This window comes from Condylura cristata, unplaced genomic scaffold (genome assembly GCF_000260355.1).
Source record: "Condylura cristata isolate star-nosed mole 26May11 unplaced genomic scaffold, ConCri1.0 scaffold00001, whole genome shotgun sequence".
In the NCBI taxonomy this organism is placed as follows: domain Eukaryota; kingdom Metazoa; phylum Chordata; class Mammalia; order Eulipotyphla; family Talpidae; genus Condylura; species Condylura cristata.
In genome coordinates, this window is record NW_004567102.1 from 72,300,873 (window position 1) to 72,313,509 (window position 12,637).

The 12,637-nt window shown below is 41.7% G+C and overlaps 1 protein-coding gene across 1 annotated transcript in view; it reads left to right on the top strand.

Annotated features, from left to right (window-relative positions):
- The window catches only part of ECT2L (epithelial cell transforming 2 like), a 54,047-nt gene that overhangs the window by 22,410 nt on the left and 19,000 nt on the right, over positions 1-12,637 (top strand). The window contains exons 9-12 of the mRNA XM_004674128.2: positions 1,988-2,116; positions 4,452-4,544; positions 6,057-6,239; positions 7,492-7,595. Of these exons, the coding sequence (XP_004674185.2) occupies positions 1,988-2,116; positions 4,452-4,544; positions 6,057-6,239; positions 7,492-7,595 (509 nt within the window). The remainder of the gene's footprint in view (positions 1-1,987; positions 2,117-4,451; positions 4,545-6,056; positions 6,240-7,491; positions 7,596-12,637) is intronic.

Here is a 12,637-nt window from a genome sequence, read left to right on the forward strand (position 1 = left end):
AGTGATGCTGGGCCTTTTTTTTACATGCTTGTCATTTGTATGACTTCTTTATGCAAGAATCTATTTCTTTATGGAAATATAGATTCCAGTCTTTTGCCCATTATAAATTGAGTTATTTGACTTTTATTATTGTTGCAGTCATTCTTCATATAATCTGGATATTTACCTCCTTATCGACTATATGATTTTCTCTCATTATGTGGATTGCCTTTTATCTCATCAATATTTCCTTTAATGCACAAAAGTTCTTTAATTTTACGAAAGTGAGCAATTTCAATAGCAACAAATACAAAGATCTATAAATTGACATGTACTAATAGCATTTGTTACACTCTCAAATGGTTTCTATGACAAAGGAAAAGAGTAGTGAATATCATTAACTTGTTACGGGGCCATCTTATTAACATTACAAGGTAATTTGTTGGGGGGGGGGAATGAGAACCTTTGGTGTCTCTTATTCTTCATTCTATATAGTGAAGAATTGTATAGAATGTATCCTTCCTTGCTTATAGCTAAAACAATTACTTCAAGTTTAACTAGAATGAAATCTTCCACCTGTGTGGGACAAGGGACTAAAGAGAATAAGCTGAATAAAGACTCAACTGGCAGACAGATGGGAAAATGAATACTTAAATCATCTCTCTGTGGCTGGAACTAAGCATTCTTGGGACAGTTTTAGAATTTCACTATTTGAAAAGGCTGACTGCTTTTGGTTAGCTTCACCTTCCATTTTGGCATTTCCTGTTGAGCTTGCTTGTGCCTTGAGCAAGTTGTGTTCTGTATTCTCTGTATATGTTCCCTCAAAGTAAAACACAGCTACTTTTTGCTTTGGGGTTATATTTATGGCTAATTAGTATAGTGGTATACATGGTTCCCCTTCTCTGAATGGTGGGAATACAATGGCCAAGTTTATAGCTGGGGGATAGAATGGACATGCTTCCTAGGGTTTCCTGAGCACTCTGCCTTTTGTCTTCCAGATGAAAAAGAGGTCTATTTGTTCTTTCTTTAAGGCAGTAGTAACAACAACAAAATGTCAGAAAAACTAAAGTTTCCTTTGATAGAGCTTTTTCCCCCCAAAAGCTTTTTCTTACAAACAGCAAAATGAAATCACTTAAAGCAGTCACCTAACGGCACTTCCATGTGTGAAGAGCCATCCATGGGACGGGGTAAACCTTTCGGGGCCTAGTGACTGGCACAGTTGTCATTTCATCTTGGGGTTTAGAAATACAGCATCTCCAAGACTCCTTTAGAAGCGGATGCAGGCCCTCCCTGGTGGCGCAACGGGTAAAGACACAGCACTGGCCGCAGTCGTTTTAGTCTGCATTCCATCCCCAGCCTGGAGGTGATCCACAAGGTGCAGACCTGTTTCCCCCACTGCTCCCCTCAGCAGTGTACTTTGTGTATCTGCCTGTTCTGCTCCCTGCTCTGTCTCTGGTGAAGCCTCTCACCATCCCTGCACCTCTGGCCTATACCCCAGTTCTATATGCATAAATAAATACATCTTTAAATAAAAAAAAAGGAGCCAGTCCAGATAACTGCAAATGGGCTGTGTCATTGCACAGAAAGCTGCCTTTTCCATTTCTGGGTGCTTTGTGTCGGCGCCAAATGATTTATTTTTTGATTGGCATTTGTGGGAAACATTTCTGCTTTGGAACCTGGTTGCAACATTCCAGGTTTGAATGACTGGTCATCCATTTTAATTCTGCAGTGAGCCTGTAACTCACATTGCTGCCCAGTGAGGGCAGAAACACAATGTTCAAGGTCTACAGTTTCCATTACCCAGAATTTGATGGTGATTCTGGCCACGATGGAGCCAGCCACGCCTTATGTGGCCCTCACTTAGTACCACATAGAAGCCAAGGTGTCCTGCAAATCTTGGCTTTACAGGGCATGTTGACTTCCTGAGTTGTGACTCCATTTCACACAAGCTGCTGAATTTCTGTTCATGATAATGTACAAACTAATATGATATTTTGATTTTCCTCAGGCTGTAGGATTAGTATTAAGAACTTATTGAAGCCTGAAGTGAGAGATTTCTGGGAGAAATTAGGAAGCTACGTGGCGACCGAAGAAGAAGGGGGTCATGTGGACCTCTTTGTACCACTGGGAGCATCAGGTGAGATTTGAAAGGTGTTGCCCACTGTCTGAGGACATTTTATGAATTTGTGAAATGCCCTCAGGTCACTTGACTCATTCACATAAACTTTTTTATATCTTACTTTCTTTTTGCTTCAGACACTCAAGCATTTAGGGGCCTGGGGTTGGGATAGTGGTCAGAGTAACCTGTCTCTGGGGAAATAAAGTTACCCAGCAGCATTATTTCTGCTTCTTCTGGAAAACATTAAAAGCAGATTCCACAATCTGGAGAGTACCTCACTGTAATCCGTCAAGCTGAAAAAACGCAGAAAATTCTGAACCCAGAATCAGTGAGATGAACTAAGTGACCAAGGTCCTGGCCTTGGATGTCCCTGTCCCCCCAACCCTGTGGTCCCAGGTAGGTTCCTGGACCTGTGTGCTCACATGAAAGTTCAAACAACAGTTACCTTAGCTTAGCGGACTTGTGCCTGTCAAAATAATGTCAATACTGAAACAAACTATAAATAACAAATGTTTAAATGATATTAGAATATGAGAAACAATGGAAAGGAGTGTGAGTGATGATGGCTGAGGCAGCTACCTTTATGGGATCATCCTCTATAATGCAAAATTTATTTCAGTACTAGAAGGGAAATTTCAGCGACATTAAGCCAAATTCACTTTTTACAAATCTGTTGAATAAAAGTTCTGCATTCCTGGGCTCTGGCTGTTGTTTTAACAAGCCGAGTAGAGGAGAGAGAATGTGAAATTTTTTCAAACTGCTTCTTATTACGCATGTCTTAGGAAAGCATGAATTTTAAAGTTCTTCTCAAGTCTGTTTTCACTGACCATTGAATACATGTGAAGCCTGTCGCTGGCAAGCTTCAACCAAGAAAAAGGAAAAAAGACAAAAGGATAGAAGGGGGATTAAAAGAAAATAAAATGTGAACTATTGTAAAAATATTTTCTCAGTTATTAAACGCTGCAAAATATGCAGAGTTTATATGCATAGAACAGAAAATATGCATAACAAATCTAGGAGGAACTGTAACAAGATGTCACAGCTTCTCTGGCTAGAGCATATGTTGAGCTAGCAAAGCACAGGGCAGGCTCTCCCCATCTGGGAGACGTAAAGGAGCGCCCTGGAACCCTCAGTGGCTTTTCCAGGCTTTTATTGATCTTTCCACACCGAGGAAGCAGGCAGGGCCGGCAGGCAGGGGCTCCGGGTGGGGCGGCGGGCAGGCCTCCCAGCACCCAGAGAATCTGTACACGGTTCCCTTTGGGGGCTCTGGAATTCTCTAGCGTCCCTTCTCTCTGTACCCACCTGCAGCTGCAGCCTTAGCCGCTCTCCCGCTCTCCGCCGCTGCACACTGTCTCCTGCCACGCTGTGCTCTGGGTGATGCAGCCCTTCCAGCCCTCACCTCGTAGGCTCAGGTGTGCATACTTAAGCGTGCCCACGCCTCACGCCAGGTGTCCACCATCCGGCATGCGCGTCCCAGCCCACGCGCCCAAGGCCTCCTGCCTTCAAGGCTGCAGTCATAGCCACAGAAGCCAGCAGTGCTAACACCTGAGCAATCTTCATTGCCCTTACAGGGAGCATTCAAAGTCCTTGTTGTGATTTGCAACCTCCTCCAGAGCACACATTTCCGCTTTTTTCACTCTTATCACCATGCCTTTGTTTTCTTGGTTCTTTTCCTTATTCAACTTGGATTTAGTAGGTCAATGTTGTCATTACCCTCTTGCAAGGAACATGAAATTCTTTATTTCTCTCCTGGCTAAAACCTAACTCATTTGGCTAGGTTCCAGGGCTGGTTAAAAGATAATTAACCACACAATCTAGGGCTGCCTGCTCTACAGTGGCTGAGGACTTGTTACAAAAAACAATACAGCTGTTTTTATTAACTCCCTATATTGCCCCATATATTAATTTCAGTCAAGGGAAATCAAGCTATATGCTGAACTCAGTAATTCAGTCTATGCTCTGTCATTGATAAAAGGGTCAAATCAATGCCAGGCTAAATTTGGACAATTTAGCAGCTACCTTTTGTGTTTCCCAGCTTTAAAACTATCCTCTTACAATGAAACTGCTCCCTGAAATCAGGCTATTTTAGTAAATATCCTTTATCGTTAGTCTGATGATGCCAAGTTTAATTTTTGAGCTCTGGGTCCAATATCATGCCCTCTTTCTGCACCCTGTTGTTCAATTCTCATAAATGAAGGGTTATGGGTGAACTCTAAAGTGTTCACGGAGGACTTGACTTGAAGATGAGAACTGTCATTGACCTTTCTTGGGGCAACTCATTAGTGCCCCTAAGTAAAAATTAACTGTTCCATGGCAAACCCTGTGAAACTAATCAAAATATTTTTGACTGTAGAGGCTGGAATAGAAGTTCTTTCTCAGCTGTCTCAACTAACTGGCACATTATTTACTGCCCCCACGGGGATTGCAACCGGCTCCTACCAGCACAGTAAGTGTATACGGGGCTGACCGCCATGTCCAGTCATATCGCCAACTCCAGGGTCAATGAAAGACAAAGCACAGCTGGTCATGCTGGTTCTGGTTGATGTCAGCTACTATCTCTCATTCCTTCTCTGTCACTTCCCAAACTATGTAATTTCCGATCACTTATTTCTTTAGAAGGGGATTATTTATTGCACATATTTGCTTCAAGCCATTATTCTCAAAGCCTGTCAAAAACATCCTCTTTAACAGGCAAAGATTATAGCTACTGATCTAGAGAAATAAGCACAAAAGATAATTTTTCTTAGTACAATATAGTCAATATGGGTACATTTGAAAAAAATCAATTATAGCTGTAAAGAACCGGTGAAGAGATTTGTTCAGGTTCCAATTTGGTAGCATTTTCTGACAGGAAAACAGTCAAAGGTAAAATATACCTGACGTAAAATTTCATTTGGATACAGAAACTGCAAATAAAGGAGCAAAATATAACATTGATGGAACAAGTGAACTAACTTGTTTTGCTACAGTAACCATTTCCCCCTCCCCTCTTACCAAACAAGATTTGGGGTGATAAAAGAACTATATAAGCTTGTTTCTCTAACCCCACATGCCAAGGACCTTAAAAGACTGGGAGAAGCTGGCATGATTGGAATTGTGTAAGGAAAAATATTCCATGTAGATAAAACAAAAAAAAATCACACAGACCTAATAGAGTTTTCAAGCAGAAATCTCATATTAATTTCAGTCTATGTAGCAACTCTCTAAAGGACAGCATATTTGGTCCTGTGGAGAACGGATTCAACCTAACGGAATGAAACAGAGCACAGATGCTGAGGTTTGTAAGGTGGAACAGGTTTTCTTCTGTCTCTTCTTCCTCTATTCATCTTCCTTTTCCCTCTTTTCCTGTTCTACTTCTAGAAGAACACATTATAAAGAATTTCACATTTATCAGTAAAAATAGGGCCATCAAATAAGGCAATCTATTTGCTTAAAACAAACAAACAAAATCAAACTTAACAGAGACTGTGTCATTCAGCAATTTACTTTCAAGGACAGAAACCCCCCAATGCTGTCATGTAGATTTTTATGGAAAAAGACAGCAGCTTGCGTACTGACACTCTGTAACAAAGCAAGGAATTGGCTACCATGGGAATGCCTTTGTATGGTGTGACAGGGAAACCAGCAGAACTTTTCTTGTCTTTTCATTTTTAGAAATAAGGAGAAAGCAGTATATTCTCACTGAAGTATCTATGCTGCTTCCCAATGTACAAGGCCAGCAGCTATTTATTTTTTTTTACTTCAAATATGCTATCCCAGAACTTACCTGTTAGATAGGTATTTGAAATTATTCATTGTGTCCTTTTTAAATTTCTGATTTACCTTTGAGAGCTGACTGTGAAAAAGAGCGATAAACTTGAGATAAATACATGTAAAAGTGTTTGTTGTATGTTAAACAAAATTAGACTATTTTTATCTGCACTCAAGTCTGCAATAATTAATGGATAAATAATATCAGTTCTCAGTGACTGGCTGGGACAACAGCAAGAAACTGCTCCTCCCACCCTCTACTTCAGCCAGTCAAAGCTGCAGACTTGGGCCAGCTTCATGGACTTCTTGGAAGACACCTTGAAGTCAGTAAGGAAACAGTTAAGTCCTCTCTTCAAGGAATTGCGGAAGAACATCAGCGGCAGGATGATAGGTAAGAGCTTTTGCTTCTACTGCAAGTTCATTGTGAAGTTTGTTTCATAGCAGAGTGAATGTAAGTTTAGGCATGACACAAGGAAAAGTGGACCTATGAACATCTTTGATAAAATTTTATTCCCTTTGTTTTCATATCTCCTTTCAAATAGAACAGATATCCACTAAGAATGAATCTATTCATCCTCAAAATGCTGAAGCTGGTGTATTTTGATATTTTACCATTCTTTAAGTATTTGCTAAGCTAGAGAACTCTGCCTTTTTCTCACTAGTTTGCTCTAAAAGTTAAGCCCCTCCTAGACCACAGTACACATTACTTAAATTGCTCTATCCCTGTTCTATTGATTTGCTATCTAAGAGTTAGAATTTTGTGACGGGCTTCTTGCTTTTCTGCTGAACCTATTGGACACTATTGAATGTATTTTCCCATTTCATACTCATAGCTGAATCATTACAATAGTATCTTTTGGAAATAATTTTCTGTGTCAACTGTATCTTCACTTAAGTCAGTTTATTCTTTAAAATGAAGTTGGGCGCTTTTTTTGTTTGTTTTAGTTTTTACTTTCTGGGAAAACAAGCCCCCCTCACTGAGTCTTTGCCAATTTTTTACTAACTCTACCCATTTAACGAAAACATCCTCTAGATCAAATCCTATCTGTATTTTCTTCCTGTCCCCTACCATTCAAAATATTAAAAATATTTTAAAAAACCATAAAATATGTTTGTATGTTGTTTCCCACAGACTTAAAATAGGTGTGTATTTGAGTCCAAAGTGCAGAGGGGTTTTGATGTATCGAGAAAACACAATTTAAACTTGCAAGTTTTATTTCTTGTGTTCTCTTTTTTGTTGTCCAATTGATAGATTTCATTTAGTAACAGCTTTGCTCAGTTGTATGGTGAGAGCTAGAATTGGAATTGTAGAGGTAACCTTAATGTAGCATAGATATATACTGATTTAAAATGATATATACCAGAAACTTATATAATGTTAACATGTTACTTCAATAAACAGTGAAACAACAACCCAAAATGCTATTAGCTTTGCCAGGATGGGCACTTTCCTCTGGTGCACAATTTAGTTGCTTTTGCTCATTTTGCATTTTATCATGGGAAATCATTCTCATGACATAATAGAAATTTTATCCTTATTCTTTGCATCTTTGTTTATTAAAAAGCAACTGTGAGATTGTGATTTTTTAAAATCAGATATCTTTCATAAATTAATTACAAAACATATGGCTTTATATTTACAGGGCAGTTTATGTTTGATACAATGAATATGGCAAATATTCTGAATAACCAAGAAATTGCACAAACCCTGGCAGATGGATTGACAGAGCTCTCAAAAGAGAATCCTGTAAGTGTTTATTTTGAAGAAAGCAGATACAAAAGCCCTGACACATACATATGTTTTCAGTTTACGTTTACTGTTCTGTACCATTTTTATCCCTCTGGGGACACAATTCCTTAGAGAGCACAAGTTTGCAAAACCAACAGCTGAGGGATTCTGAACCAAAAAACGTAATAGGTACACCAAATAAACAACAGGAAAACCTTCTAGGTTCTTGAAAAGTTGATTACATTGTGCATTATTTTCTGACTTGAGATCAGTTCAGTTAGAGAGGGCTCAAATCCCTCTATTCTACTGTCGTAATTCTACTTCCTGGGTAGATCTCACACTGTTTTTGCACACACTCTTTATCATGTGCCTGTTCTGGTGTCAGCGTGACTTCTGGGGTAAGCAGCAGACATCTCCAGGCTTAGCAGCCACTGGCGAAGCGGAGCCTGAGAGCTGCAATGGCCTATGAGATGTCTCTTCTGAAGACCCAGTTCTGCAGCACGTCAGCCAACCCTCACTCAGGCAGCCCTGGTGAACTTCAGGAGTGTTCACACGGGTGAGCCCAAGGTCTTGAAGGATCCTGCATAGTTTCCTGAAGCCAGAGACTTACCAGACATCCTTGGTGTTCAGTGATCTTGTTGCCACCTAATCATTTTTTTTTAAAGATTTATTTTTGCATACAGAACTGGGGTACAGGCCAGAGGCTCAGGGGTGGTGAGAGGCTTCACCAGAGACAGAGTGGGGAGCAGAACAGGCAGATCGACGAAGTACACTGCTGAGGGGAGCAGTGGGCGGGTCAGGAGAGGTCTGCAACGCCATGTGGTCACCTCCGGGGCAGGTGGGAATCGAACTCATGCGGAAGTGACTTTAGCTTCTTAGTGCTGTGCTTTAACCCGCTGTGCCACCAGGGAGGGCCACCACCTAATTATTTACAAATAACTGACTATGATATAAGTTGGATGGTGCTCACACCTGTAGCCTGAGGGGGAAGCATGTTTAGAGGCCTCTCAGGGCATGTTTCCCAGTGATCCAATTGTGTAGCCTCTTCCAGGCCTTCTTTCCCTTGAAAGACAAAGATTCCCTCGTTTCCCTTCATTGCTGGGTGGGCCACGTTGGGTCCAGCGATCTTGAGACCTCCCATAACAATGGCGTCCTAACTGAATTGCAACCAGTAAGCTAAAACTAAGATCAAGTAGAATGTTACATATGTTGACTAATCAAATAATAATTACTGTTTTTAGGACTTATGCATTCATTAGGTAGAAGGCTTAAAAGTACCAAAAGTTATGTTCTCTTTTCTGCTGCACTTTTGTTGACTTGTATTTCAGATGAATGTTTTAAATAGGAATTCTTTGGGGGTATTTCAGGACAAACCACTGGAATTTCTGTCATATTTTCTACTGAAGAAGTGTAGTAAAAAGACTGAAGAGGTTGAAGGAAATGTTAGTCTGATGAAATCTGACCCCAAAGCAACATTCAGTTTATTCGTGAAGGTAAAGTTATTGGCTTATTTTATTTTTATTTTTTAAATTTTTACATCTTCCTTCATTTTGTGCATGTTTCCATCTTGGTCATAATCCCCATAGGCTTCCCGCTGCCAGTTCACCCCTGTGCCGTCCTCACAGTCCCTTGCGCTCTTCCTAGCCCAGTTTTGATTCCATTCTCTACTCTACTCTGGTAAAACATCTCTGATGTATAGTTGTTCATTATTTTGATGCCGTTGCTTTACTGTACTTAGACACACATGTTAAGAAATTCACACATCACAGCGATAATTCTACCTGGAAAGCTTTTAATTTGTCATTCCTTTTAAGAACGTTATTTTCATAAATTATTATTAAAAAGGGTGTTTTATAGCTCCCCAATATGAGTAGCCATTTAAGCCTCTCAGAAGCATACACTGCACCATGTTGACCGGAATAACAATATTTGAGTCCTGGGGGAAGAGTTGGATGTCTGTTATTTATTTACTGGGGTTCTGAGGAAAGCTAAAGAGAATTTTTATTTTTCTACTTGCAGTCCAGGAGAGGGGTGTGTGTGTGTGTGTGTGTGTGTGTGTGTGTGTGTGTGTGTGTGTGAAACTAACAATGGTTCTTCTATTTTTTTGTTGACATTCATTCCATTATAAAGGGCCCCTCCCTAGTGGTACAGCGGGTTAAAGCATAGCACTAAGAAACTAAAACCACTTCAGCATAAATTCAATCCCTGCCTGCCACATCATGTGGCAGACCTCTCCTGACCCACATGTTGCTCCCCTCAGCAGTGTACATCATCAATCTGCCTGTTCTGTTCCCCACTCTGTCTCTTGTGAATCCTCTCACCCCTTAAGCCTCTGGCCTATACCCCAGTTCTGTATGCTTAAATAAATAAATCTTTAAAAAGGGGGGGCTTGAACAAAAGGGGAGCTTTGAAGCTAATCCTTGAGGTAAAAAAGAATAATTCTGCCTATACTATCTTTAGAAAACATACATCCTTGGTGAAATAACATAGCCAGGTTACAACAGGATGCACTGAAAGTTGCATTGTCATTCAGAGAGATGATTTTTATGGAAATGTCATTTTAGAACCATTTTGTGTCCATGAAAAAATCACAAATCTAAAAAAAAAAATCACCAATCTTTGGTCAGCTGAGAGTTGGGACACTACTCACCATAAATTCCCCACAGAGATGGTAGAAATAGATGTGAGTTACCCCAGCAGACAAGTCATCTGTTGCCCTACCCACTTTTGATACTCTGGATGTCTTTGCCAGCAGTTCTTTAGAGAATAACACAGTGCAGCAATGTGCAGACAGGAGGTACAGCTGCTGGCAGTCTCCCCTCTGCCATGCAGCCCCAAACTTGCTCAGTAAAATGAAAGGCCCTGCAGTTATTTGTTTTTCAGACTGACCACCTGGTGTTACCCTAGCAAGACCCTTTGTCTAACTCCCCACTTCTAAAGAGACGTTCTCTTTCCGACCACATGCATCCACCTGAGAGGAGCCCTAATGAACACATTTCTGTGGAGAGCTCATTGCCCTGCTTCCTGTTGTCCCACCCCAAATCTGTCTTTTTAGGAAACCCATGGACCGCACTTCTGTTTCCCCAGAAACAGAAACAGTAGGATGAATAGATGTAGAAAGATTTGTTATAGGAATGTGACTTGCATAATTGTGGGGGAAGCCGCTTTTGAATTTCCTACCCAGCAAGGAAAATTTATATTTAAAAACTGCTGCTGGTGAACCAGAAGCAAAGCCCGGGCATGAGCAAGCAGGTTCTAAAGTAATCAGGCAGCGCTGCCGTCCTTGCCAACACCCAAGAGCACAGCCGAGCATGGGCTGAGGCCCCAGAGCGGGGCATCTCCCTTCTGTGTGATCCTCACTGTGTCCTATACTGTCTGGGGGGTCCTTAGCCTTGGCCTAGACAGTTTAAATGCAATTTTCATTCATTAATTAATGGGGTGTCACCATATACCTGGTGAAGTTATCATTTCTTTTTTTTTTTAAATTAAAGATGTATCTTATTCATTTATGCATGCATTCATTCATTCGTTCGTTTCTGCATAGAAGAGGTGGGGTGTAGACCAGAGGTTCATGGGGTGAGAGGATTCGCCAGAGACAGAGTGGGGAGCAGAACAGGCGGATGGACTGACAAACACTGCTGAGGGGAGCACAGTGAGAAAGAGGGGAGAGGTCTGCTGCACTCTGTGGGTCAGCTCCCTGGCTGTAGATGGAACTTATGCTGCAGTGCTTGTAACAGCTTGATATCACTGAGACTTCCTCTGAGCCACCAGGGAGGTCCTAAAATGAACATTTCTTGATAGAAATAATTGAAACTATTGTTTGTTTAAATGAAGAGAGTTCACTCACACTTTTTGAATCACTGTCAGAATTCAAAGTAGGTTTTTCTCTTAGCACATGTCTAAGTACATGCCAGGTGGATGTGGGGAAATCAGCAGTGGGAAAGACAGGAAATCACGGAAAGACGCTGGAGCCCTGGGAAGCACCAGGCTCAGGTGGGGGCCACTCTGGCCAGGGAGAGGGGGCTGACTGCAGCCTGGGAACAGGGCTCTATAGGAGGGCTACAGGCACCCTAAGAAATGGCAGAGATAAAGAAAAATTGTCATGGGGGCCTCCCTGGGGGCACAGGGGTTAAAGACTCAGCATTATCAAGCTATATGGCCACTGCACTAGGGGTTAAACTGCAGGCCAGGGAGCTGTCCCATGCGGCACAGGAGACCTCTGCAGCCTGCCCCGCTGCTCCCGCTGGCAGTGTATTTCAGTCCATCCGCCTGCTCTGCTCCCCAACTCTGTCTCTGGTGAATCCTCTCACCCCCCAACCTCTGGCCTACACCCCAGTTCTTGTATGCATAAGTAAATCTTTAAAAAGAAAGAAAGAAAGAAAAAATCGTGTTTGCCTGAAGAGAGTACTATGAAAAGGAGTCCTGCTTACAAATACATGTTTTTCTTCCAGTGTCGCCCCTGGGCATCAAGGTGTCACATGGACAGGTTTATCTGTAACGAGAAAGGGCAGCAGGTATGGCCCTAAGCTGTGAAGGCTCATGCTGACACAGGACCATTGCTCTGGGGCCAGAGGGACCCTGGGATCTGTAAGCAGCCCGCTGTGGCTCTTGTTTCCCACTTAGTGTATATTTTATTTACTTCTACTTCAACTCATTGTAAAGTTTTAGATAATGCAGCTGCTTTTTTTCCTCTTTTTTAAAAGATTTATTTATGCATACAGAACTCGGGTGCAGGCCAGAGTGCAGGGGTGGTGGGAGGATTCACCAGAGACAGAGTGGGGAGCAAAACAGGCAGATGGACGAAGTACACTGCGGAGGGGAGCAGCAGGCGGGTCAGGAGAGGTCTGTTGCATCATGTGGGTCACCACCAGGGTGGGGATTGAACTCATGTTGATGTTGACATGGCTTTAGCTTCTTAGTGCTGTGCTTTAACCTGCTGTGCCACCAGGGAGGGCCCGCAGCTGCTTTGTAAATGTGATTTTCTGTGTCGAAGCCACAAGAACCAGTAATAAGGTAACATGAAGGAAGAGTCAGCCACATCTAAATGAGGAAACAAGTCT